General features: G+C 40.3%; 1 protein-coding gene across 3 annotated transcripts in view; it reads right to left on the reverse strand.

Moving 5' to 3' along the window:
- The window catches only part of LOC135260861 (cadherin-12-like), an 87,039-nt gene that overhangs the window by 43,725 nt on the left and 16,261 nt on the right, over nucleotides 1-27,053 (reverse strand). For 2 of the 3 annotated variants that reach the window (XM_064346507.1, XM_064346510.1), the window contains exon 2: nucleotides 7,074-7,446. In XM_064346507.1, the coding sequence (XP_064202577.1) occupies nucleotides 7,074-7,307 (234 nt within the window). In that variant the 5' untranslated portion in view covers nucleotides 7,308-7,446. Of the gene's footprint in view, nucleotides 1-7,073; nucleotides 7,447-10,156; nucleotides 10,395-27,053 lie in introns of those variants that run through there. The other variant, XM_064346509.1, reaches the window with a different exon arrangement.

Raw genomic sequence — 27,053 nt, forward strand, 5'->3', positions numbered from 1 at the left:
TGCAAGAAAATAATGCAGAAAACAGGTATTTAACACAAAATTCTGCAAAAACCTCCACAATCATGTACAATATCAAATCTTTTTAGATCCAGAACATTGAGCTGTCTTCTCACAGTGGATGGATTGACAGTAACACCTGTGGATTTCTTCAAATATAAAGAAAGAGTGGAGCTTGATTTTTCCTACCAAAGATAAAATCTTTAAGTATTGTCTCTATGATGTGATAGTTCTGGTGTCCACCAGTTCTTGAATGGCTGTTAGGAGTCCCAATTTCTCTGCATCTATCAATAATCTCCTGCTTTTTAAACTTTTTTAACCTTTGATTTTCCCCTTCCTCGTGCAATTGAATTATCTTATATCAAATTTCATCCGAAATATCTGATTTAAGCATTTTAATTCTGATTAGGTAGTTGTTTGTCTGAATGTTAGAGCCGCTATTGAAGGCAAAGGGTAATAACTGAAAAAAATAAAAAATTATATATATATACAGACAGAGAGAGGTAATTGTGAAGTATGTCAGGATCAATTAAGCCGCAACTGTGTGCAACAGTTTCTTGATGTCTTTAACACTTCCGGGCTAAAAATCCCAATATTCAAAATAAATTCTGGTTCCACTTAAATTAACTAGTTACATGCCTTTACGTACTTGTATTATTCCACACAGAACCACAGACACAGTGAAAAAACAGTGCCATAAGGTGGACGACAGCCAATGAATTGACATTAATTTTTAATGAAGGGTTTTTTGTGGTCAGTGTATTTTAGCCACAGCGGTTCTTGTGATTCATTTTCCACGCAATGAGAAGAGGATCAAAGTAATTGACTCCGGCCTACAAAAGGCCCTTGTGAAACTCGAACATAATTGATCCCGTCTCCATCTCGAGGTTAGAACGTGCGGAGCAGCCATCAACTGCGCTGGGTCTCAACGGCGCGACGGAGACACACACGGGACCGTAAACACTTTAAACGAGCGTCGCGGCCAGGTTAATCGTTAGGGAGAGAACGAGGGAAAGGGTTGATTTAGCGCATGACCAAGAGGAGAGTTTTTTTTTTTTTTTCTTTTAATGCGGTAGGCCATTGCTCAGCAAGGGACAGTGGGACAGTTTATTTAATTGTACCGAGCATGGTCTCTCTAAATTGTCCCCACAGGCAGCCCACGTTGTCGGCTCTCCCGTAATGGATGGCAGAACTGCAGATCAGCAGTTAGCTCCTTCCCCTTTACCTGCTCAAGGGGCCGAGTTCAAGCGTCTCACTTAGGGTGGATACATTATGCATGTAGTGGAAAGATAAAACTCTGCAGCTTTGGAGATTGTTCTGCGTTCATCAACAGAGTCATTCATTTTAAAATCGGAGTTTAAAGTACGCCATGCCCATGATGGAAGATTTTTTTTAAATGACGGATATTTACATATAATTTTTTTATTATTTATTATAACCTTTTTTAGGCTTACGTGAGATAAATGCCCTCTCTTCTGTTGGAGCATTGGATCTGGCAGTGTTGCTAGTGCTTTAATCCCTAACAAACATACTGTAATGAGCATGGTGACAACCAAAGTACCAACATGACCCTACATGTAGTTTATCTTCCGATGATTGTTTTGACAGCTTGCAGCCAATCTTGGTGTAATGCTGGGGAAGAATCGCTCCATCAAATCTATGTCCAGCCACCCTAGACATGAATCCCTGAATCATGTGTGTATGCATAGACCTGCATCCAGATCTAGCTACTATTACTTTGCCCTACGCTGATTACCACATTTACTGCTCATTTTAAACATGCACTTTGTCCATGCCTGAAGACAAAAAAGGGACAATTTAAGTACCAAGATTCTTGGCAATACCAAGATTCTGACTTTATGTAAAGATAGACACTGTAAAATCTTTCAGTGACTTGACTTGAGATGGGTTATGGGATCTGTACCTAGCCAATTCCAGGAATATTTTAAAGGGACAAATTCTGCCCCTCTGCTTGGCATTCTGAGAGGTGGGTCATGGGTAATGACTGTCATCCTGTGTAGAAGGGGTGGGTGGCTGGGTACTGGGAGGTAGCTGTACCATCACTGTTCAAAAGTAGAGATAATACCCAACTGTCGCAATAACTTTTTATACTTATCCCCGGTCAAAGAAAACACGTGTTTACGAACAAAATACAAACAAGGCCCCCCTACTTTGTGCATTTCCTTTGAACCTATTTCGAGAAGAAATGTTATGATTACATGTCAACATATTCAGTCACTGGGCATAGCTTTTGCAACTTAATCAGGCACGTGAAAAACATAAAAGAATAAATCAAGGTGTAATAGCGCAAATGTAATTATTTTTAGCAAAACAAGATTAGGAGTGAGCCGCAACAACTTATTGTCCTTTTTTTTCTTATTGGTTTGACAAGTTGACAGGTGGTAATGCAGGCAGTGTTTTATCCTCTTCGGATCTGTCACACCAGGTAAACAAAAGTTGCTTGGCTTGCGCTCATTAATCCGGGCTATGCGGAGGGCTTGACAAGTGAAGAAAATCCCTTAATGACTTTTTGTTTTCTTCGATTCGCCTCAGTGCAACGGTGGTAGATATGAGCACTGACGTTTTCTCTCTGAGATACCCAACAGAGGTGCTGCGTTGTTTCAAGTAAGTGGTACGTTTGACAGTAAGTTTCAAGAGGGGTTTAAACGAGAGCACTGATTTGGAAGTGGCACACGTTATTTCAGTCTATGGTTTTAGAAAAAAAAGGGAAAAAAAAAACTTGATACTGTCCTCTCCTTCATGAAAAATGAATCTAATTAAATGGTGTTTCTGATAAGCAGTCACAGTACTGCTAGCAGATTTGTCGAGAACAAAAACCTCTATGCCCTTAAATCTTCTCTGCATACAGGGTACTGTAGGCTAATAGGCTAAGAGCTCCAAGCTGGATTTTCTGTGGCAAATTATCACTTACATGTTAAGTTAATTAAGCATTTAGCATGTCTTTTCATGCTGTTTTTCTGGTACACTTAAGGTTTTTGTTATATTAAGGTTCACGTTATTATACATGTATATTTAGCAACACTGAAAATAGTGCGCACAGTACAGTAGGATTTTATGAACATTAGTGCAGTGGTATGTGTGTGTGTGTGCGTGTGCAGTTGTAGTTTGACTGTAACACAAGCAAAACACAATGCATCCCTGTGGACTGATACTTCGTTAAATTAGTGCCAAACATGGCATGAGATTAATGGTGAAGTGCAATGGTCACCAAGCTGAATTACAGTAAGATTAATCATAAGGCACACCACCAGTTTAGCTGTGGCTGAAGATATCCCCTGGTCTTGTACTGCAGCCACCTTGGTGTCTCACTGCAGCAAGGGCAGTGCTGCTTTATATTCCTCGCGCACAGCTTCACTTCTATTATAATTCCCCTGCTGCATTTCCGTCTCAGTCTTATTCTTCCTCATCCTAACGGCCCTTATCTTTGACGTGCGTTTAAATGCAAATGCATTCGGAGGGTGCACTTTGTTTAAGGCGCCACCTGTTATGGGCCCGGTATGAAGAAATTACTGATCTGAGGCCGATACACGCGTAATATAGTTGGTGTCACAGGACGTGTTCTGTTAGGTTGATGAGCTGAGGTTAGGTGCTGGGCTCGGGTGGGGATCTATGCATAAGTGTACAAACTCAGTGGCAAAGAGATGAATACAGCTGGTACTTCTTCAAATACTGTACATCTTGTGTGTTCTTCTGTAAATCTGTAGCAATGTGTGCTAGTTCCAGCAAGCTTACGTGAGTCTCAAGTAATTAAAAGAATGTACTTTTTCAATCGGGTGACCCAACAAACCACATATGACTTCAAATACATTTAAAAAGGACTGAGTTCAAATGACAATTACGTGTGCATAACCACTAAAACTTTACAAGGTTTTGTTTTATTTATTGAGTAATTAATTTATTTACAAATTAATTTATGAATGAATGCAGTTGGTGCTTTTTTCCCCACCTTCAACGATCACCAAAATGAACTGTTTGTGGAAATTGACTTTTTTCTACTCACTGCTAGCTCTAAGTGAGGTTTCTAAACTAAACAGAATGACCACTGAAGCCAGCTGGCTGAACCGTAAAGACCTTAGCCAGTACTTAAGCCCCCAGTTTATCCCCCTTAGACCACTAAATGATATTAGAACTGAGAAGTCTGTTTCCAATCTGTGAGATGAGAAGCAGCTGTTCTACTCCCAGTAGAGTTTGATGACACAGTGGCCTAAAATGAATGGTTTTTAAACCCCCTGCTAAGGTCTTTGCAGATGGTCCGTTGGTTTTTTCCCCCCGGCATCCTTTTGTAACGTATTACAAACAAATAAGTGATTGAAGCGTGCCTGCTTACCTGGTTGAATGGATATGCCATTATGCAAGAAGAATAATTAGGTAGAAGCACATTACCTATTCTTTATGTGCATAAATGGAGGGATTCCCTTTTTTGGAGGGGTGTGAAGGTTGTGTAACCCAATCTAGTCCCAACCTCGGTCGTGGGGACCCGCCTGGACTACTGCAACTCTCTTCTGGCTGGACTACCGGCATCTGCCATCAGACCCCTGCAACTCATTCAGAATGCTGCAGCTCGTCTGGTCTTCAACCTCCCCAGACACTCCCACGTCACTCCCCTGCTCACTACCCTCCACTGGCTGCCTGTTATAGCTTGCATCAAATTTAAAACATGGGTCCTAGCATACCAGGCAGTCAAGGGATCAGCCCCAGCATACCTTCACAAGATATTCAAACCCTACATGCCAGCCAGACCCCTCCGTTCTGCTACCTCAGGACGCCTGGCACCTCCCCCTCTTCGCACCTGCGCTTCCCGAACACGTCTCCTGTCTGTTCTGGCCTCACGATGGTGGAATGACCTCCCCGTGGAGGTCAGAACAGTTGAGACACTGACCCACTTCAAGCGACGACTGAAGACTCACCTCTTCAGGCTGCACCTCTCCCCATCCCACCCTACCTCCCTGTAAATGACTGTAAGCTTAGGATTGTAACTAGGTAGCTGTTTTGTAGGTGACTAAGTTAATGCACCTGTCTTAACTACCGCTTGTATTTTTGCATAGACTACGTTGTTGCTGTTCTCGTTTGTGTTAGTGTTAAACAGTTTAACCTTCAGGGTCCAAGTTGAACTATGCGGTTGTTCCCTGCACTTGGACCGGTACTTCTCTCTAGGGTTTTCGTCATACTTGTTCCTGGTTATGGTTATACACTTTGTTGTACGTCGATCTGAATAAGAGCGTCTGCCAAATGCCTGTAATGTAATGTCTGTGGATGCTGATATTCATTCCAACCACGGTTGCATTCCCAAAATTTTAACAAGCTGTACACTTTTCTTTATTAGGTGCATTTAATGTTTAGTTGAGATTATTTTACGCTCTTAAACCACATTATGGCAGACATAGGCATGCATGCCAAGAAGAATAAACATCCCATGTCCGCATTGTGCTTATATTACAAACAATTACGTGAAAAAGTAAAAGACTGATGAAATTAAAGACTGAGGTGAAGTCCTAGGGAGTCTTCAGCATCCCCGAGGTTGGGGACTACTGGTGTAATCCTCGACTTTGTGTATTGAGTCATTAGTGATGCAGTGCTGAACATCGGGATTTCATAGATACAGAGCCCTCACCCCCACCCAGTTTAGTTAGGCCTCTTGGGTAATACTTTCTGATTTAATCCTGCCCTTAGTCTTTGCACAAAGTCTTTGTATGAGGTGTTAGAATCGGATCCTTTGAAAGGCGTGCTGTTTTCAGAGAAGAGGCTACGCTTACTGTGGCAATCAAGCGGGGCAATGGAGCCATTACGATGTGTAAGCAGGAGGTGTGTTGATGCACCTTCGTTTAGTCTCTTAGAATAAAAGACGCCTCGCTGTGCCCGTAAAAGATGAAGTCGTTGGTTGTGGGCCCCATCACTTCAGTAAATTGTGTCATATTTATTTTTGCACAAAAGCTTTCTGGCACAATAAAAAAACAAAAGCCTAACGATCTCGCTTCTTTTTTTTCCCGTGGTGTTGCGGTGCCGTTTGAAATGTTAATGACACACTGAAACCTATCAAGCCAGACGTGATGCGAGACCGCTAACAATTTGTCTGCCACGCGTTGCGAGAACACAAAGACACCTCCCCACCCCTACCCCCAACCCATTACAGGACTTATCCCAGTGCAGGAAAATCAATGGATCATTGCAGCTCCATCCTTCTTAAACTTTAGCGAGGCTTCCACACAGGGGCTGCATTGGATTTCAATTGAGGTAGAGCGCTACCCCATCTCCCAGCTAACTGCTGCAGCAGCCGCGGCTCACCGTTCCCCCTCCCCTCCCAATCAAGCTGTTTGTGCTGACCCCACCCGGAGGCTATCCCCTTGACGTCAAGGCCACTGTCTGTAAGCGCGTCAGGCCTGTCCTTCACTAACCCCCATGGAGGAAGTACTCCACCCTGCCCTGAAGGATTCTAAACTTCAACCAAAGTCTATGTAAAGGGTGTTTTTGTTAGACCTTCTCAAGGTAACCATGATGCAATCTTGATCAGGGCTCATGCTACTTCATAAATCATTGATAAACACCTTCAGAGCTTTGTATCAGCTGATGTAAAGTAATATAATACCTTTCAAATCATGCTCCTGAAAACATGGTTTATCACTCTGTGTTAGCTGTCATACAGATAATACCATACATTTTATTATTATTATTATTTTATTTATTTATGAATTATTTGAATGGATAACATATGTTTATGCTTACTATGTGGTGGTGACCCACTTTGTTCAAGCATGATACAGTGCATCAGGTGGAGTATGCAGCACAGTTCAAACAAATACTCCCTGCATATGCTTTGAAGACCAATGTAAAGTATATATTGTGAAAATAAATGTATAAAACATATGGAATTAATCAATATAATCCTTCATATCGACTCATGATTGAACACAAATGTACGTTTTCTTCAGTTTGGCAATTAATTTGTATATTTAATGTCAAACAGTAGGGAAACTAGGTTTCAAGGTTGATTGAGTTAGGGGCAAAAGTTAAAAATCAAACAGTCAATTAAAAAAAAAAAAAAACTAAAGAAAACTTACCTTCCCTACATACTGTGGGTCAGAACCCATGTACTCTTCCAGAACAAAGAACTGGTTCCAAACCCAGCCCCTTTTCACCCTCTGAAACCCCGCCCCTCCATTCCTCCGCAGTCCCATGATGCCTCTGTGGTGTTCCTTTCCCAGCCTGCCTTGTGGTGGCGAGTGAAGAGGAGAGAGGAGTCCCTTGTCCAGGAGAAAGCAGAGGAACAGCAGTGAGCAGTTCCTTGTAAGCATTTGAAAACTGTGACGTCCAAGATCCCGTTAATTCCAAAAAATATGTCTGCTTGGCAGCATGCAGAACTCCAATCCAGCAAAGGGATTCGGAAGCTCTTGAGGGGTTATCCAGACCACAAAGTCATCCAGAAAACAGTGCCTGGTGGAAAACAGAAATGATATCAATGGCAAAATCCTGGTTCAGTTTTACCCAGCTGTCCCATGTTATAAAGAGGTGAGTTAATATTATTATTAATAATAATAATAACAATAATAATAATAATAATAACTTTTAAGCAATGCATCACAAAGTGGTGTATAGTGGTATAGATACTACTAACAATTCAGACACCACTCATTCTTAAACTTTGGATTTCTTAGTGATTCTTAATTGGATAATAAGGACACAAAGAAAGGACCTTTTCATAACAGAGCATTTCAGTTAGTCTAAACTTTGTATAAAGTATTAATTATATATGTTCATTTTCACCTGAGAGAGTAGAAAGACATTGAGAATTCCAGCCAGTCAAACTGACTGCATGGTACGACATTTGTTACCATGTAGCATGTTACTACATTCCAACTGTGACTTAAAGTAACCATACAATACCTTACTATCATTTCCTATTCAGCTATGTACCATCCCTATGTTTTGGCCAGGGAGAGGGATGTGTTTGGTGCAATTGTATCAGCTTTAGTTATTTTGTTTTTTTCTTTATTTACTTCCCATTTGTGCAGGCATTGTTCATTGGCCCACTGTCACTGTAAATTAATCTGTTATATTTAAGTTGACATAACAACCACACTGACTGTTTGGCATGCCAATTAAGTAGAACTATGTGAAACTGTGCCTGTTAATTTGTTACTTCAGCTGTCCCTATTGTCTTTGTTGAGTTGGCGGACACTACTGGATGAGCCTGTCCCAAAGGCTGTCTGTTTGAGTGTCAGCACAAATCACCCAAGTGAAGGGGGGGAGAAAGGCATCGTTTCGCAAGGGAAATTCGCTTTTTTCACCAACGTGTCACATACAAACACATGGACAAATTGAATCTGTTACATGTCCCACTGCTGAACCAATTACCCACGCTACTGTCGCAGACGCCAGCGTTGCAATTCCTTCACTGATAATCAGGTCCTGACACCGAATTTCCACCAGGCTGTCCCTGGGTAATCACACGTGAGGTTTCTCAGCTTCAAGCTCAAAAGGACAACGACGGCAACAAGTGACTGAGGTCAATGTGTCTAATGTGTCTCTTGGGGAAGGGAGGTATGTGGATGAATATCTTGTTATTTCTGTGAAGAAAATCAACGGAACACAATTTAAAAAGTTGGTTAAATGGAACATGAATTTAAAAAGTGGATTTGTCTCATAGAGCTGGCATGTCCAGCAATGCACCGCAAGTACTGATATTGATGATTATGAAGTTAAGAAATATCGTTTTTCCTGTAATTGCATTCCTCAGTGAACATGCCTGAATTACGGTTAAGAAATGACCTTTTTTCAAGCTAGAAATGAAAAAATAAAAAAAAGTTCAGAAGGCTCCCTTTGAATCTGTCTGGTCAACCGAGGTGTTCCATTACGAGAAGTAATTTACGGAGAATGACGCAAACAAATTAAGCGCTTTTCGAGTTGGGCTCCGCAGAAGTGCTCCGGACTGTAAGGTGCGCATCCTTGCTAAGCGGGCTCACGGGCGCGTGGTAAACGGAGGAGGGGCACGGCGATTTGGGAGGGGCTGTCGGGTGGAATGATGTTCGAAGCGCGCAGGAACGCGCCCGGCACCTGCAGCCGCGGCAGACGAGGCGCCGTCGACAGAAGGCGAGGGGGGGCGCCCCGCTGTTTCGCGGGGCGGCTGTGCAGATGGAGCGCGACGAGCCAGGAACGTGGCTCCAGATGTCAAGGTGAAGGGTCGTTCGTTCACTCCGCCGTTACCGCTTTATCGCCTTTTTTTTTCTTTTTTTTTTAAATGAGGAAGATGACCGGCTACCGCTAAACGACCACTAATGGCGATTGGCTGTGAAATCCCGAAGCAGGCAGGTGTGAGTTTTGGCTGTGATGGTATAGATGAACTTACATAAGCAAATGGTCCATTTCACACTGGCCTGCATTTGGCAGTTCCAGTCCAGCTCCACTTTAAAGCATGGCTCACACTTTGGCAGACAAAATCAATGAGGGAACGGATACTTTTCTTTTCAGAAGACAGCTAAAAAAAACTGGATATCGAAACTCTTATAAGATTATAAGGACACAGCTGCTGCACGGTCAATTTCTCCTTGCTTATTGATTTATATAATTACCAAGGATAAGCCAGGAATATCAAGTACACAGCACAATGACATATAACATCAAAGTGCCACTTCCTGTCTGGCAGGGTAGGTTTCCTGCAGCATCACGCAATTTCATTCATTCTAATTAGAAGTGGTGTCCACATACTTTGAGCCATGTAGGGTATATGTGCGCATGCGTGCGTGTGTGTGTAAATGTTTTATTTTATTATGCTGACACAGTTTAAAATGTCAAGTGCAGGACTACAAACAGCAGCAAATGTCTCAGTAAAATGCCTTCCTTGGTGCTGCCACGGAGAAATATACATCATAAAACCAGTCTTTAAATTTGAGGTGACGTACTGATGAACAACTGCGTGCAAAACTTTCAACCACCCATAACCATGCAAGAGGGTGACATCTCAGTCCGAAACGTGATGTGAACTACCGTGCGGCTCAAAAAGGAAATGTTAAAAGTCCTCTGTTCATATTTCTGCTACGATCAGGTTGTGCGCCGGTTTACCGCCCTGATGATTTGGAATAAGGCTCTGTGAGGCCGGGCAGAAAAGTGGCAGCGTCGTCCCCCATCGCCGTGGATACGCTTTTACCTGATGCGAGGCAGCGGCCCGTCTCCCTGTTGACATGACAACGTGCACCTGCAGTGGCGTTCCGTGAAGGGATGCCTCGGTGCTTTCATCCATTCCCTGACAGTTGAGGGAGGTCGTCCAGAACACACAGAATACAACAGCTTTATTTTTGCTCGCCGGTAAATCTGAGAATGCGCACTGAAATTATTTTCCTTTTCCTTTTTGATTTATCTCTTCGTGAGTCACCTCTGAGCCACCCCGCCTCCGCCCCCCGCCCCTGCCGGTGCAGGTGATTGTATGCCTTTGTTGCACATCCCTGTTGCCAATGATTTTATACCCTACACAGTACGCACCACTGCAAGAGAGATCCAGTGTGGGCTGAAACATTGATACACCTCGTTAAAAAGTAAAAGGGAACCGTTTGTTTTGCACAAACTAATGTGAACTTTACTGGCGTTGTCCCACTATTGCAGACTCTAATTCATGATCGACAAATGACATAATAGCCCCCGAGAAGTTTGTTTTTATTTATTTATTTATTTATTTGAGACAGCCAATTAATATAGTCTCGGTTGTATCAGTCTTTTCAACTCTGGTAGTGTTCCAGCACTTAGGGAACTCAGGCAGATTGTATTAGTGTACCTAAATACATTAGACCTAAGTCCATTTGGACTAAATGAGCTTAATGATTGATCCAGTTTAGTAATTACGAGCCTGGATTCAGCACAATCCTATAAAACACTGTGGTCTCCCCAAGACACCTACTTCACAGGGAGCTTGCAAGTCTGTGAGAGTTGATAGATTGCAAACATTGCAGAAAGCCAAAGAAATGTTTGCATTTATTTATTTATTTATTTATTTATTGTCTCCCTGACCCCAATCAAAACCAACCACTGGGGGTGTCAGAGAATTGGGGCAATCTACGAGTAGTTAGAAATAAGTAATCACACAGAGCGCCCTTCGTTTAGCATAAAGATAATGAGAAAATACTTGTTTTTTCTATCTTGTTTTTTTTTTGCGATGCTCAAACCCCAATGCATATTTCATGAGATTGTATTATAGTATTTTACCATGTCTTAGCTTGACCCACATGGATTGTTCATTTGTTTGGAATAAGCATGGCTAAATCCAGGGCAACACACATAGCATTTAGCATTAAATCAGAATCAACTAAAATCAAATAAGGAAGGTTATTATAATCCACCCGGCACAGCGTTCAACAATGTAACACAGACTTATGCTGTCCAATTAAAGTGCAAATCATAACAATATAATCCAGTGCAAGTAATGGTCTTATTTAGCTGTTGGCTACATATGCAATAGAGACAAACTTAGGCAAAATGACACAGTCAAGTTCCACTGATAACGTGAAATGATTAAACTAGGGATACACAAATCAATTGGCCGTGGATTCGAAAAGGCCGGTTTTCGCTCCATAACACGCGATCGATGATTGGGAGGTTTATTTTTATTTCGGCCGATCTGTACTCCGATTTTATGGTGCAAGAAATGTGAGCAGAGTCAATGTGCAAGCTGCATTGGAATGCTGCTGCTATATCTTTCCCAAAATTTCAGCTGTCTGGAAACAATGTAAAAAGTGTGTGAAGCGGACAATAAAAGGCCTGTTTTTTGTCAACCTTGGTCTTATTTTTGTAATGTTTTTCATCAATCCTATCGTTTCTCATAGCATTTTACGTAACTGCATCATTGTCAAGTTTTGGCTTTTTAGGCTTTTTTTTTTCCCTTCTATGCCAGTAGCTTCACGGAATCTATTGGGCACATCAAGATAGGCGACAGGGTCATTGTACCTTCAGGTAAGTCCAGTTTATCTAATACTGGGAAGTGAAAACGAATGTGAATATTGAAATGTATTTGTCTAAATTAAAAATAAGACCATCTGAACTTGCAGAACTGACCGTAAGCTACACTATTCTGTGCACACACAAATTTAATTAAGCTCTTCGTCTATGTATTCTGGTTCAATAAATAGAGTCGCCAATCAAAGTGAGGTGGCTCGACAACGTCTTTGTAATAGTCTGATGCATAAAACCTAGTGCAGCATGTTCAGAATTTGGATTTTCAACATTATCTTATAAAGGAAATCCACGATAACAGTAAAACACGTTGCCTCTTTTGAGGCGCTTACTAGAGAAACTGACTCTTCCACGGTGACTGTGGGAGCTGTAATTCTGTCCATCGTTGCACAAAAACGTCTCCTAATATGAAGTGCTGGCGCAGATCATGGGGTGAGGCTGTCAAAAAGCACTCTTCTGGAAGCAGCTGAGAAAAGATTCAGCCACAATGAATCAGAGCTCCTTCACTGTCTGGCTACTGAAACTATATTACAATAATGCTGCTAATTAATTGGTAACCTTTACAGCAAATAAACAATCTTGTTTTCTTTGTTACCTGTTGCTTAAAAAAAAAAGGCTTTAGGAATCAGAATCAGTTGATTGGGCTTTATAAATCAGCAACTGGAATCGGCCATAAAAATTCATGATCGATGCAGCCCTAGATTAAGTGTCGGCTCTGATGAGACACATATCAGTTATCACATGCACTATGCAAGCACAGATTAAACCTGTATATTAATTCAGTAAATATTAACCTATATACAAAATGTAAAATATGTAAGAAAGATGGGACACTTCCCTGAAAAGAAAAAGGCAATATATTTTGCCACTTTGATATAAGGTTCAACAAAGACAGAGAAGGTTGGGCTGTCATGTCATTTTGATATAAACGTGTCATCTCCTTTTGGTGAAAAGCGATTTGCAGGGAGTGATCAAATACAAATGGTCTGGTCATCCAGTTGCATAGGGATGGAGATATCCATCACAACCTAAGATGGAGCACCATTATTTCAAACTCTTATCTTCAAACACAGTGCAGGGCATGTGTTCCATGGGGATGATAATCTCAAATATGGCATTTGGGTGAATTGAAATGAAATGACATGAAAATCGATATAGAGCAACTTGTTCCAGCCACTAAGCTTTGTGGGTTTATTGGGATAATGAGAAGTAATTTTCTTCATTAGATGGTTGGGTCTGATTCTGTCTCCGGGACATGGCACACATGATTGGTTCATGTAAATCTGTTACAGCATACATTATTGGTAGTGCCTCGAGAATGGAATGTGTGTATTCTTAATTGGTATCTTATGTTCACACCGCATTCTTGCTCATACACAACAAGAATCATTGGGCTCAGTAATCCTTAGCTGTTTGTGACTGCCCATTTGTGACAATGAGAATGTGTTCTCTCTAGAATGCGGACATGTCTAGAATGCAATGCAAGCTAAATTGAAAATGCATGTCACACAATTCCCAGCATAGCTTTATAAGACATTGAAAATTTACCAACCTGAATCACGGTTAGCTATTTTCATTTGATAATTGACCCACCCAATTAGACCATTGTAGTGCAAATATAGGTAGTGCATGTGAATACTTCCATGATTTCAACTGTATTATTATTCAAAATAAAATATTAATTTACAGTTCATATATTTAGATACAGACATATCGCAGACAGAATGTTATTTTAAAAAATGAATTCAAATATTGGACTGATGATTAGGATTTCAAGACAACTGGTCTTAGGAACTACATTGTCGATGTGCTTATTGTTTGTGTTAGGCAAAAGGCAGCTGTGAACCTCGTCTGACTGAATGTAAAAGGCTGTGGTAATGCTGAGGTCCTGTTTCTCCCAGGCATTTTAAAAGTCTGTCACACGTAATGCGGTGAAACACACACACACACACACACACACACAATAAGATATGAACAGACAAGCATACATGGTATAATGTGCATTTAACAATGTGCACTTTAGAACAGTAGATTTATTATCCGTATAAGCTTATCCATTCAAAGCGCATTTAATTTATGTTGTCCAGTGTGAGGTAAGACAATCTCAGCAACCAACGCTATATAATTGCTGCATATGAAGTATGAATTGTACTTGTCTGGGATAGTTTCTTTGAGTATTAAGGAATCACATCTGGTCTCACAGTAGTGTATTGCAAGAAGAAATAAATGAATTTAGACTTTTTATTTTGCCTATTACATTTTGGTATGCTGCCTAATTGCATATTTATATTATGTAAATATAAAGCTTTTCTGCAAAGTAAGACAACTTAGTCCCTTTCCACCTTACTGCTGACCACAGAGTGACCACTGCTTGTATTGAAATTCCCCAAAATTGTTGCAGAAAGGTTAAGGAATGGATGAAATTTATATCGAGTAACATATTAAATTGGAGTATGTGATACTTTCTTACCTAAATGCACATATAAAGGTGTTCTCTGCCCTCACAAGGCTGGTCTATGAATGGCTATGCTTGATATGTCCAGCCGGACATTTTGAGCTCTCAAACTAACTTGTGGTCCTGCGTTTGGTTAAAGGCGATGTTCAGTTGTGTGGCATTTGCACTGCCTTTTTCATCTGCATTCTGCGTATCAGTTCCCCACAGGACAGACTGGGATTTATGTCTCTCTCTGGGTAACAGAAGAATGTGCTCTGGCCTTCTTTCTGGGCATGCCTGGCCGCTCTAAACACAGGACGCTCCATTACAAACCCCCGGGCGCCGTCGCCGAGGGGCGTGCGTCTCATGCACTGGTGCCTGCTTTTATGGATGACAGAGTGACAGTCCCACAACAAAAAAAAAAGTGGGCAACACCCACTCTGACCCCATGAGACTGCAGCCTGAAAGATGACAAAAATATGAAAATAAACTTGATTCCCACCCAAGGGAATGTGAAGTCAACAGGATGAGTTGCACTTGACGACGACGACGACGACGACGACGACGACGACGACGACAATAATAATAATCATCATCATCATGGGAAATTGCATTTGTGTAATTTCTTTCATGATCTTGCAGTTGTTTAAAGAAGATGGGAAGCGAGTATCTCATTAACGACTAAACTCTAGATTTCATAAGGGAAACTTTTATTGATTTCATAAGGGAAACATTTATTGATTAAATTATTTTCATTAGTTTCATTTCGGTTTGACTGAACATGGTCAAAAGCACATTTTGCTTTGATATGTGCAGCTCTGTGTGTACAGCTGTGTCAAATCATGATTCAGGCAATGCCATCAATAGACTGTGGGGTTGTGAGTTTGAATCCAGTAGCTATTGCTCCTGCTGTACATTGAAGCAATAGGCTTTTGAATTTCTTGAGCAAAAATCAAGCTACAATAATGAATTACAAGTGAATAGAATTAAACATTGCAAGGATTATGAACTGCTTGAATTACAGTAAATAGAATGCGTGTGTGTGTGTGTGTGTGTGTGTGAGAGAGAGAGAGTGTGTGTGTGTGTGTGTGTTTGCATGGTTAGTGCTGATTTTTGGCTATGTGTGTGTGTGTGTGGTAGTGTCTACAGTGTGACTCATCATCAGTGAACACTGACTGAAGTATCCAGAATTACTCCCTTCGCCCTGCCCAAAACCAGTGAAATTTCTTACACCCTGTCACAAAATGAACTTTGCTGCCCATTTTAGCCCGGCTTCAGGGCTCGCCACTCCACTAAAGACTATCTCTATCAATCACTGAAGCAACTACAGTCAGCTAGAACATCTTCCCACTGTTCTGTTCTAATCCTACTGGACCTTTCTATAGCTTTTCAGTTTCACACTGTAGACCACATAAGCCTCCTCACCACCATGACATCACTGGAGATTTCAGGCACAGCTCTTACGTGAATTGACTCCAATGTTTCTGGATGTGCCTTTGATGCAATAGAAAACTGAAAACCAGTCATTCTAGTAATCCAAAGAATGGACCAATAATGTTTCCTGGGATGCTGGCTTGTCTCATGCCCAGGAATTTACTACAGGTGTACCACAAGGCTCCTTATTTGGACCCCTCTTCTTTTCCCTCAAGCCATTTCTCTGTTTATGATAATCAGCTTTTCTACTCTTCCCCACCACCTGACACCCTGGTCTGCCTGACATCTCATGCTGCATCGTTAGCACAACCTGGCTAAGACTGAAGTGCTGTGCTTTCCATCCAAGTCCTTGTCACTGCTAGACTAGACCTCTCTTTTAATTTAAATGCTACAGGAGAGCTTTTTACTACAAAAAGCTAAGGAGTCACTCAAGATGACCGACTCTCTCTCCATCTTCTGATGCAGACTGTAGACCCAAATGTTCAGACTGCGTCTTGGTTCCACTCCCATCCAAAACCTGTGACATAAGCACAATACCCCTGGTCCTAATTATAATTAATGACCTGAACAAAGCAATACTGTCACACGTGCATTTGGAGAGCAACATCCGTTGTCTATTTACAGTGTGCTAAATAAATACATAAGTTTGCATTCAGCAATTTTGGTCTGTCACTCATGTAAAAAAAAAAAAAAAAACTCAGTTTACGCCTTTCCTTCACGTTGCTTGATAAATCATTCATTTGAAGCAGCATCCCCTCCCGTTTTAGCAGATTAGCGGTAATTTCTGATTTACTCATTAAGTGTGACATATTCTTCCTGTGAAAGTGAGAGCTTCATTAATCAGAGCAGTAGTGCTGGCTCCCGTGGGCTCACATGAGAATCATTTTAATGTGCAATGATGTATTTAACACAAGTGCTCTTCAAGGCAGTTATTTAATGACACCGAAGCGCACGTTCTTAGCACACACAACTACTGCTGTGAAAACAGATCGATTCCTCGATTCCCAGGGCCCTCAAATGAACTTATCTGCGTAAAAATCTGCTTCGGTCCATACAAGTGAATTTAAGCCCACATGTTTGTATCAAAATTAAGGTAACATGTTTATATTTTAAATCAGGCGTGTGTCTGTTTGTGTGTGTGTGTATGTGGGTGTGTTGTGCATGTGTGCACATGGCTTACCTGTGTGTATGCATCATGTACCTTTGCCCATATGGGGAGTTCTATCACAATTGCCCAAGTCAGTTATGCTACAAAAAACATAAACCTGGAACCTCACGTATTCTTTCTCGAGTGAGCAGTGCTTCCACATTGTTTCAATTGCCTTTATCTAATAACCCCATATAGATCACAATAAAGGTGTCATGCCACGTACACTTCACCTTAGCACTGATGTCTAACCTGATTAGTGTTGAATATTCACAGAAGTATAAAGGTATTGTTGCTTTCAGTCGAACTGAAAAAAAATTGTAACTGCACAAGTCTTAAGTGAACAAGCCAAGCTGATGTTGATTCTGAACTCGGTAAATATGACAAAGTGGCACATGCATCTAAATGAGCTTCTGGTCTTCCCTGTGAAATTTTCCAGGCAGCCACTTAAATTATCCAACAGCATATTAGTATGCAATAGATGCCAGTATGCGTTCACTTGCACATAATTTTTTTTTTGAAGTACCAACATTCATTCTACAACTGCATTCTTACTGGTTGTAGGTTAAGGAGGGTGGGTCTCTGTTACCACTGGTGGTCATTCACGGACTGACGCTCACAAGTTTTATGACCGTGACAGGTTTGCCCCCTCTGGCCCCTCTTTTTATAATTGCAGCATAACAACATATCTCTTTGTATTTACCCCATAATAAGAAAGCACACTGTCATCTGTTTACCCTACAGAAACATAAGCTCCCTCCAGTTAAATACCATTTTTTTCCAGCTTTTATTTACATATATGCCTGCGCTGACTTGGACTCGGCTATCGATTTCCATATTGTTTCATATTCTTGCAGTTGCACCTGCTTCTCATGCTGAAGAAGCTTCGCTGAAGCATTTGTGTGGAGGATAACATGGACACAAAAATAAATTAGTTTGGCATTCAGTCCACAGCATACAGACAAACAGTTCAGCTCTCATGGGGGTGTTATAATTTATTTATTTATTTATTTTTCTGCATGTTGGCCAGGTGCATCGCTGGGCCTTCTGGAAGGAACTACTACTGCAAGAAAGTTTAAACTAAGATCAATGAAAGTAGCCAAATATGTCAAATAAAAAATACATGCACACAATCTCTGCAGAATGCTACTGTAATAGCACAGCATAGACAACTATTGTGAGTGGGTTAATTGCAGAAATGCAACTGTTATAGGATGCTTACCTTGCTAATACACTGGATTTTATAGTCCAGTATCCAATGCAGCTGGCCAGGACAATGGCGAATACGACTAGCAGTGTTCAGCACATTATGATTATGTCTGTGGGCCTGTTTGTTCTATTGCTATGTAATTTTGGAAGGTTCGGAATAAAGGTTAAAGGTTAGGAATCTATTCTTGTAGCCCTCAGCCTGTGACTTTTATTCCCAAGTAGAGCATTCCAATAACACCTGATTAGTGTCAGTAAATATTCAGCTACATAAATTTACTCTATGTAAAAGACCAACAACAACACCAACAACAATAACAATAATAATAACAATCAAAGGCTAACTTTCTGACTTTTCTGGAGCATGGGTGCTTGAGAAACAGGATCAAATCACTGGAATGAGATGCGCTTTTATTTTAATTGCTTTTTTTTATTATTAATTAATGTAGTTATTTTTTACTTACAGGGAGCTGAAGTACAATTTGATTGAGATGCTAACGTGATGTAATGTGACAGTCAGAATTAACGAACAGTCCTGATGCAGCAGGGGAGTGGTGGATTAATTATATTTGAGCCAGTTTAAAAATGTGGAGGTGAAGGGGGATCTGTGAACTCTGAGGCGTTACATGTGTACACACCCTCTGGGGTAAATACCTGGCATATATTTAGGCAATAACAATGATAAGCAGTGGTATATTTCGATTATTTCACAACTAAGGGGTGATGTCCGCAACCCCCTTAGCTGTGATATAATCACAATATACAATGGCGTGGAGTTAGCTATTGCTTTTATAAAAGGGCTATCAGATCGACACAATCCTGTTGTGCAACCACTGAAAAACTGTCAACATCAGTGGGATGATGTTGTGTAGGTCTGTTCATTTTGTTAGGTGGAGGAGGCGCATTACTTGGTGTAGTGAGGATTCTGCTCCATCTTCTCCGGTGTTCAAATTTTGTTTAAAATGTTTCCATTTTGTGACAGATGATGATCGTTACACGTAACAATTTTTTTTTTTTGACTTGAATGACTGCCTAGCTGCAGAGAGATAATTGAAATAGAATTGTAAAGAAGCATTAGTTGTCATAGCCGCGGTGTATGGTTATTATACCATGGTTATTAGCCAATTAGGTTGCGAGATTTGCCCTGCCCGTTTTATATTGGGCAGTAAACCACAGCAATATCCCAACCGTAACAATGGTTGCCGTCTTGAATCATGGTTGAATTGCTACATTCGGACCTGAACCATAGTTCTGTAGACACCTCATTGGAGTGATGCAATGAATATAGACAACTTTGCACAGAGCAATCAGGGCAGCAAAGCGAGTTCATATAAGCCTTTTCAGAAATCTGACCTGTCCCTCATGCATGTTAAAAAGGCTATTCAAAAGCCTAGGGTGGTCCTATGAAAACGTAAGTGCTCAGTTGGTTGGACCATGCATGTATTATAGATGCATTAAAAGGTCTGCCGATGTGCTTGATGTGGCCAACTGGATCCATTCCCCTGGGACCATTTTCAAGTATTTATTTATTTGTTTATTTATTTAGATGGTTTTATTTTATTTAGTTTATTTCGGTGCCAGAGCATGAACCTAAAAGATGCATGAAAATCATTTTGCATTGCAGTGGAACACTGTGAAGAACCGGGCAGCTTCAAAGACGTGTGGCGCTAAGTCAAGATTTACCAATATAGATTACTGTCATTCCGTTACAGTGGAGCCATCTCCACTCCAGTGGGGAAGGCAGGACGTGCCATGTGCATGGTCCCATCTGCCTTCTCCTTTTTGAACTTCTGCTTAAATATTATTTTCAGTCTGTTTACCTAGAAATATGATGTGGCATATTCACTGAAGTAATAATATGAGCCCTTACTGTGCTTATGTATTTATTTTTCCATGCATTCATTTATTTCGCTACGTTAATTTCCTCTTGCAAAGCACAAATTGCTCATTTTCCTGACTGGACTTTTTATTTATTTATTTATTTATTTATTTATTTATTTATTTAACCTGCGCTGTAAGCATTCCATTCACTCAAGGCTATTTAAACTGCCAGATTGCAAACACAAAGGGTTTTGGATCATGTCTGAGAGGCCTTTCTATTTCAAGCTCTTGCAAAACAGAATGCTCGCTAAAAAATGTGGCTCAGATGTTAAGGACACCACTGATCATAGTCAGATTGAATCCAGGCCTTGCGTCTCTCCAGTAAAAGGATCCTTGAAGGTGCTGTCAATCTTTTCTCATAATCCTGTCACAGCGCTGCATTATTTATGTGAGATCTGTACTGCTTTCAACTTTTGTAACCCAGTTTAGGAGCTGGACGTTTGACGGTGTAATTCAGGTGATGTTCCTCGCTGAAGAGCACAGTGGCTTTGGGATATGAACCTTAGGCCTACAACCATCTAGATAAGCTTTGTAACTACTACACCTCATCTTACCCAGAGCCTTGCCTTGATTTAACATGAAAAGTAAATCATGAATATAGTTAATTTTTCTTTCCCTTTAGCTATAATGGTATTTATCTTCCACCGGAATTAAACAAGACAGTCTGTGTGCTTTTGTAGTGCCAATGAGGTGGTATTTCTTATTTATGTATGTTACTTGTCATTGAAGAGTAATGCACTGCTCTTCTTTCAGGCAGAAATGCAGTGCACATCATATAGCGAAAAGGCACAAATGTTTCCTGTTAACCTTTCAGCAGCATTTCAGCAACCAACGAAGGATAATAGTAGCAGGGTTAAGAGTCAGATATCCATATTCTAGTGCTTGACAAGGAGAAAAGTCCCATGTACTCATAAATGGGCAGTTTTGAATTGAGAATAACGCCTATTAAACGTCAACTCCAAGATCCATATTCAAGTCATTTCTACCAGTCAAAGAGGCCAATTACTGCTGGATTGTGTGCTTGACAGTCTATCTCGCTGAGGCGCTCTTTGCTTTCCTTATCCCCCTTTGTTTCTCAGTGACCTAATTGCTCTTATAATGAATAACTGCCGATACAAAGAGCCAGGGCTTCATTGCTCACTCCAGTGGAGGCATTTTATTGCTTAGCAACCACTCTGCAGGTGTACGTAGCTTAGCGTTTCACTACCTGCAAGCCATACTTCTTAAGCCCTTTCAACTGTAATGACTTCACTGTGCTAATGATAAAAAACTTCTCTCCAGTTCTATTGGGTCCTTCTGTCCGATCAAGGTTGCGTCGAATATACTAATATACAAATGAAACAAAAACTGGCCTTTTGATGTATATGTTATTTATGTTCTGCATTTTGATATATATAATTAGTTGTTCATTCTATAAAGCCAGAAAAGTGATGTAATAGCTTACTTTGGATACTTTGGATTACCCATTTGGATTTGGATAGTGATTAGGGATATAGGTAAATGTGGTCCGTTTTCCCATGTGCCAAATGCTTTGTCCGTGGCAGTGCTTACTTTACACTTTCAGTAATAAGAAAGGGTAATTATCATATGCAGTATCACATACATATCATTAGCATATTGTATTTTAGCACACCGATTTCACTGAAGAAAATAACATTCATGACAAATAAAAGCACCTGGCACTCTAGGCTGCGGTTGCCGCAATGCCCTGAAAGGTGTAACAGACTTGTTTATTGACAAGTCTAGCCTTGAGCACAGATAAGTATGAGAAAATGCAAATTCAGCATGTCTGCAGCAGCAGAACTGGCATTCCCTCAGATCCAGCAAGTGTACGTGACTCATTAACAAACTTTGACCTTGTCATAATTAAATCTCAACGCCCCTTTAATTACGTTAAACCTTCTCAACTCCTCTTTCCATTTCTCTGTAGGTTAATGTAATATTATTTAATGGGGCTTTTCACCCCAGTTATTAGTGGTGCACAGCTATGGGAGTTTCGGGCCTCAAACCAGGACTTGAATGTTAACAGAGACACGTGCACGTGTAGTGGTAAAGAAAAGGAGAAAGTGTTTGATAAATATCATGGCCAAAAAAAGCCCCCTGATCTCAGCTTTTCATCTCAGCTCATACATTATGAACCCAAACAATGAGTCAAGGCTCAATCTATCCACAGCGCCATTTGTCTGTAACTTTGACTGACAAATCCATCATACCCATCTCATTGCTTATATAATGGGGGGGGGGAGGCATAGCTGTCCATTTTGTCTTCTTGAGTGTTTAAATGCTGCCTGCAAAATCGTGGCCTAAAATAATACGAGGAACACTTATACAAAAAGTGCTTAGTCTCCCAACGGGTGGTGCAGTTGACGCTGAATGTGTTTGACTTAAAAACCCCTCTGTCTTCCGCACACCGATTCCTCCATTCATTATATGCACTCAGATATTTTCAAAAATGTATGCAGTGAACCTGGAAAGATAACCTAAAAATTATCTGCAAGTAGGAACACACAAAACAGTTTTGCTTTCTTTTAAAGTGACATGCATTTCTTAGCCTGTTGAGTTGATACATGCAAGGCTATGGCAGTCTTAATCACAGCCACTCAAGATCAGAGATCACTGCTTCCATCCGTATGTTGTGCCTTTCTTCACCTGGTTAAAAAGATACACCCAGCAAATCATTCATTATTTGAACTACAAATAATGTATCATTGTTATCATTTATCAAAGCACTAGCGCAGAGATAACAGGTAAATATATCCATAACAGGTAAAACTATGTCCTGGATCATAAACTCCTTGACCACATGCGTGAAAAATCTGAGAGTGATACACAGCACTACTAAAGACCTATGAAGTAAAAAGCCAGCTGTGTACCCTAGTGTCCCTTAGTGTCTCCTTATCTATCCAAAAGGTCTGAATTGAGCATTCCTGTAAATCATAACATGATCAAATTTCAATACAAATCAACTGTTTTGATTCATAGAACTCACTTTTGCATAATTTTCAAGTGGGAATTACTATTTCTTCATCAGTATAGGAGTCTTAGATATCTTGGGGTCCAAAAACGGAGCCACATCGCTACATTGACACTGCCCAGTGTACGCTAACAATGCTGCTATACAAACACCTAGGCCCGTTAGCCCCCAAGAAGGTGTTAATAACTACAAGGTCACCTACAAGGAGATGTGAAGCATTGTTTATATTGTTTTATATTGTTTATAGCATTGTATGCTGTTAATATCACAGATGTGTTTTTATGCAGAATCCACCATATTTGGTGACAATCACAAAAAAAGGGCATAGGCAACATTGCCTAGTTCTTTGTGTGTGATACGCAAATTGGTTATTCTCATACACCTTTCGATCAATTGCAAATAATACGGTCAAAAACGTGCCATTGTAAAATATGTAAATTGAACTCATTTAAAAATAAATAAATAAATAAAATGTGGTTGCCATGTTGTGATGACAGAACAGCTAATTATATCCTTAATACAGTATAGAAAACAATAATTTATATAAGGTCGTTATGTGTTAAACTTTTAATAATGAATGTTTATACCATTAGGAATATGCTACTTGATTAAAAACACGATCCCTGCTCAATGAATGCACTATTACACAGTACACTTATTATTACTGGGCATTCAAGCTTCACAGCCCCATACTTCAATTTCATTATTACTTATTAGAATTCATGAACAATTAGTGGACCCTCTCCTCATAGTTGAAGGGAGGGGCTTAGATAGCAGAAAATATGAAAACAATAATAGTAATAATTTTCTTCAAAAAAAAAAAAAAAAACATAGATAAAATGAATTCTGAAAACAAAAGTAACCACTAGCTATTGCAGCAACAATAACTATATAAACAAACAAATGTACTCACACAGAATTATGGTTCAGTCACTTGGGGGTTTGAACCATTTTTAACAACTGGTCATGTAAACCATGCTCAGATCAGAGACAGGGCTGAAAATGTAGCAGTTTTCAAGGTTGATCGATCTTTTGTTCATGTCAACCGTGTCACACAGTTGATAGAACGCACACCTCTAATATAACATGAAAATTACATGTGGCCTCAGGAGTTTAAAATAATATGTACAGTACTTCAAAAAATAATGATAATCATCTAACCTGCCAAAGAGTTGATGTATAATTTGTATTTCCCTATAGTTTGTTAGAGGTCTTGCACGACTCCAGACAGCTGCAGCTAAGCTGGGCAGACAGGTCATACAAAATACTGAGAAAACGATACCCAGTGACCCTCTCCTTGGCACTGAACATCAAAGTGATGGATTGTGGGTAATGGCTCTATGATAGATTGGTGTCTGGTGCAGGTGGTGTGCTTATACATCACATCCCTTCACACCACAGAAATTGGGATAAGCTATAGCCTTGTGTGGCCCTGGTTTTCAGCGATTTAACCTACCTGAATTACTGCTCAACTTTGTAAAGCGGGAGAGCAATAGAAATGCGTAGCAATATTGTACAATACATATATGTAGTGTTCAGTTATATTGATCTATTAGCAGCTGTTGGCACTATCAGTACCTAGATGAGATGTAGAAAAAACAACTATTCAGTGCATCTAAAATAAACTGGCAACCAAAAACAGATATGAAAAAGAAAAGAGATTGAACTACTTATTCCTTCTGTTAATCTTTTCTTTCTAGTTTCTTATATCCAATGTAACTCTTCAATGTATCCCTCTTGGATTTTTATTGTAATTATTTATGTTAATATTCTTCTCATCTTGCATTTTTTATGTGTCAATCATGTTTCCATTCCATGTTTTCCGCTCTTTAGGGGAGTTAAGCGAGTAATTCGCTCTTTTCCGTTCATCAGTTCATGTCTGTATCAAATTGCCATGCCTCAAGTGGTGAAATAAAAATAAATAAATAAATAATTTTTTCAAAAATCCAGCAGAAAACCAGCACGTCTGTTTCTCACAGCCACATTCCCCAGGAGACAAATGAGTGGTTTTTGAAAGCACTACACGCTCGGCACTTTCCCTGCCAGCAGAGACGTGCCTCTTGAGATTCGGAGTCAACAGCAGTACCGGTTTGGCCAAATTAAAAGATGGTCCATGTGAATTCCTCTGTGGTCTGCAGCAGTGGAACTGAAAAAGCTCCGTACAAATACGCCGGTTTGCTCCGTTTTCCAGCAACTCGACCTTGGCTCTGGCGGACCGCCTCATCTGCAAGCCATGCTCCATATGCCGACAGTTCAACCCCACCTCCAGTCACTGCAGCACCTGCAAGCCTTGCTTCCTGGCAGGGACTTAGCCACGTGGTCCAGCTGTAAGTACAGTTGATTTAACCCAGTCTAACACAGCCTAGTGTTGGTACTTTAAAGGATGTACTGTATGAAAGACCACAAATCACTTGATTCTGATGCAACTGCGGTTCACTGCAAGTTCTTCATGAATAATTTTCTTTTAATTTAATATTTACAATATATTCAATTATCCAGCCACTATGCACACAGTTAAGAGGGCAAACTAATACCATGGCAATAAAATGAATAATATAGAAATATGTGTGTTTTAATTGCCTAATTGCATACACTTACATACAATGATGCATCACTACTACTTTCCAATGTTAGGAATCACAAACTCAGAAGACTCACAATTTCACACTTCTACAGTATGAATGCACATGACCATTATTTTATAGCATACATTATACCTACTTCCAAAGCAGTAAAGATAAAAGATCAAATCACTGTAGTACACGACTGGACTAAAAATGGACAGTAAAATTATGTTATGCCTGGGGTCTGTCCAGCTTTGGCCCACATAATGTGATTACTTAAGGTCCAGTTCATAGAAGATATACCAACAGAGGTTCGTCAGTCAGTGAGGTGTGCTGTTTTATATCGTTCTGAAAAAAATGTGTTTGGGGGGGGTAAGGGGATTTGGCTCAAATTCATAATAAATTTACAAAAGAATGTCATAGCTGATTAGGATCCATACTTCAGAGTTAATATCTGCACTGCAGGGGGTGAGACACGTTTTCTAATGAAAGGGCTAAGCTCTGGCAGACTTTGTGAGGAAAACAGATACACATAAGCGCATGAATAAACATAGGTAGATGATTAAAAGCAAACCATGACCCTTGTGTAACTGAATCACAAATTAAAAGCACCTACTGAATATCTATTATTTATCATTTTTGTAAAGGGCTTATTTAATGACATACAATTTGAGGCTGGCTCCAAGTTTCTATGTAAACACTTTTACAAATGAATGATTGAGTGGGTTGTTGGCTACAGGGCCTTCCCGTGGTCCAAACTGAGAGATAACGTGGACAACTGTATCGTGCCTGTTCACAAACTGAATGTTATAACCACTCCCATCAATATTTCAGCTATTAGCTTTAGAAAGCTAGTGCTGCAGTCCATAAAACCTAATTGTTGTGATTAGCCACAAAATCAGGGATAATAAGAAATGTAATTGCAATTCACTTTGTTTACTGTTTTCATTGCATGCTGGAAGAAACCAGCCCTCTTTCTTACAATGCCTGAGATCTGCCTTCAAGGAGTGTTTATTATTATTATTATTAGAGATAGAGATTGATAGTAAACATAATTAATGTGCAAACTGTACCCATTAGTTATTGGATGCCCTGTGTAGAGGAACATTGGGCATTGTTGTCAATGTACTATACTCTACATGATAAATTCCACCTTGGTCCCAACTCAACCCAGTCTCTGGAGGACAGGCTTTTGTCCAGCCAGTCACTTGTCCACATGATTCAACTAGGCACCGTTTTGATCGAACCAATTTAGCTGCTCTCCCTGTTTCTGTGGGTTTTACTGGCTTAAAGACAGCTGGTAGAAGCAATCCTCAGTGGGCCATTTTCTCTTGACTTTCTCCCAGTGATGGGATCGACCAGCTCTGTTAGATTTCTGTCACCTCATTCACAGAGCTCTCCCAAGATAGATGTCCATTTCTTCCTCGTACACCAACCCACTGAAACAGTCTGAGGTCACCTGCA

Source organism: Anguilla rostrata, chromosome 8, assembly GCF_018555375.3.
Source record: "Anguilla rostrata isolate EN2019 chromosome 8, ASM1855537v3, whole genome shotgun sequence".
NCBI classification, from domain to species: Eukaryota; Metazoa; Chordata; class Actinopteri; order Anguilliformes; family Anguillidae; genus Anguilla; species Anguilla rostrata.